General features: G+C 45.1%; 1 protein-coding gene across 1 annotated transcript; it reads right to left on the bottom strand.

Moving 5' to 3' along the window:
* Nucleotides 1-603, bottom strand: LOC122073775. The gene has a single exon (XM_042638404.1). The coding sequence runs from the start codon at nt 601-603 to the stop codon at nt 1-3; it is 603 nt and encodes a 200-aa protein (XP_042494338.1).

Below are 603 nucleotides of genomic sequence, written 5' to 3'. Positions count from 1 at the left end.
TTAATCGACTATCGATCCTTCGTAAATGGTGCTCAACCTCATTCGAAACGATTGAATAGCGAATTTAGATCGTCTGGAAGAACTTCTCTGCAATTTCGTAATGCTACCAGCAGATCTTGAAACCCCGATTCTGGACTTACTGCCATCGGAAGTTTTAAATCCATCATACTCATAATATCCATCAAACCCACCATTAATCCCCAATATCTGGTTCTTATTTTTGACTTCCAAAACCGGAGATATTTTTATCTTCGCATTCCGTCGACTTTTTTTCGTCAAACTCTGAGAGAGTGCGGTGCTGGCTTTCACAGCGAGGGCGGCCATATCGGGAGCAGAGAGGCGATACTGTAGGCGACTGGTGGGGAGGACGAAGTAGATCTGACCTGCCTTAAGTTCTTCGAAGGAATCAAGGGCCGGAATGTAGTCGTCGAAAAAGAGGGAGTCGGAATTGGAGAGGAAGCAGGAAGAGGACTCGATTTCGAGAACCTGTGATACTGTAACGGGTATGGGATACTCACGGAGATTTCCATTAACAGAGATGACTTTGGCAGTAGAAGGATCGGAGTTATAATCAGTAGCGTCAGATGAGAAGCATGAACCCAT

Source organism: Macadamia integrifolia, chromosome 3 (genome assembly GCF_013358625.1).
Source record: "Macadamia integrifolia cultivar HAES 741 chromosome 3, SCU_Mint_v3, whole genome shotgun sequence".
Lineage (NCBI taxonomy): Eukaryota > Viridiplantae > Streptophyta > Magnoliopsida > Proteales > Proteaceae > Macadamia > Macadamia integrifolia.
This window is presented reverse-complemented; position numbering and strand designations above follow the sequence as displayed.

Excerpts from the sequence above, each read along its gene's own strand:
- LOC122073775 (XM_042638404.1), bottom strand. The coding sequence starts at position 603 with ATGGGTTCATGCTTCTCATCTGACGCTACTGATTATAACTCCGATCCT.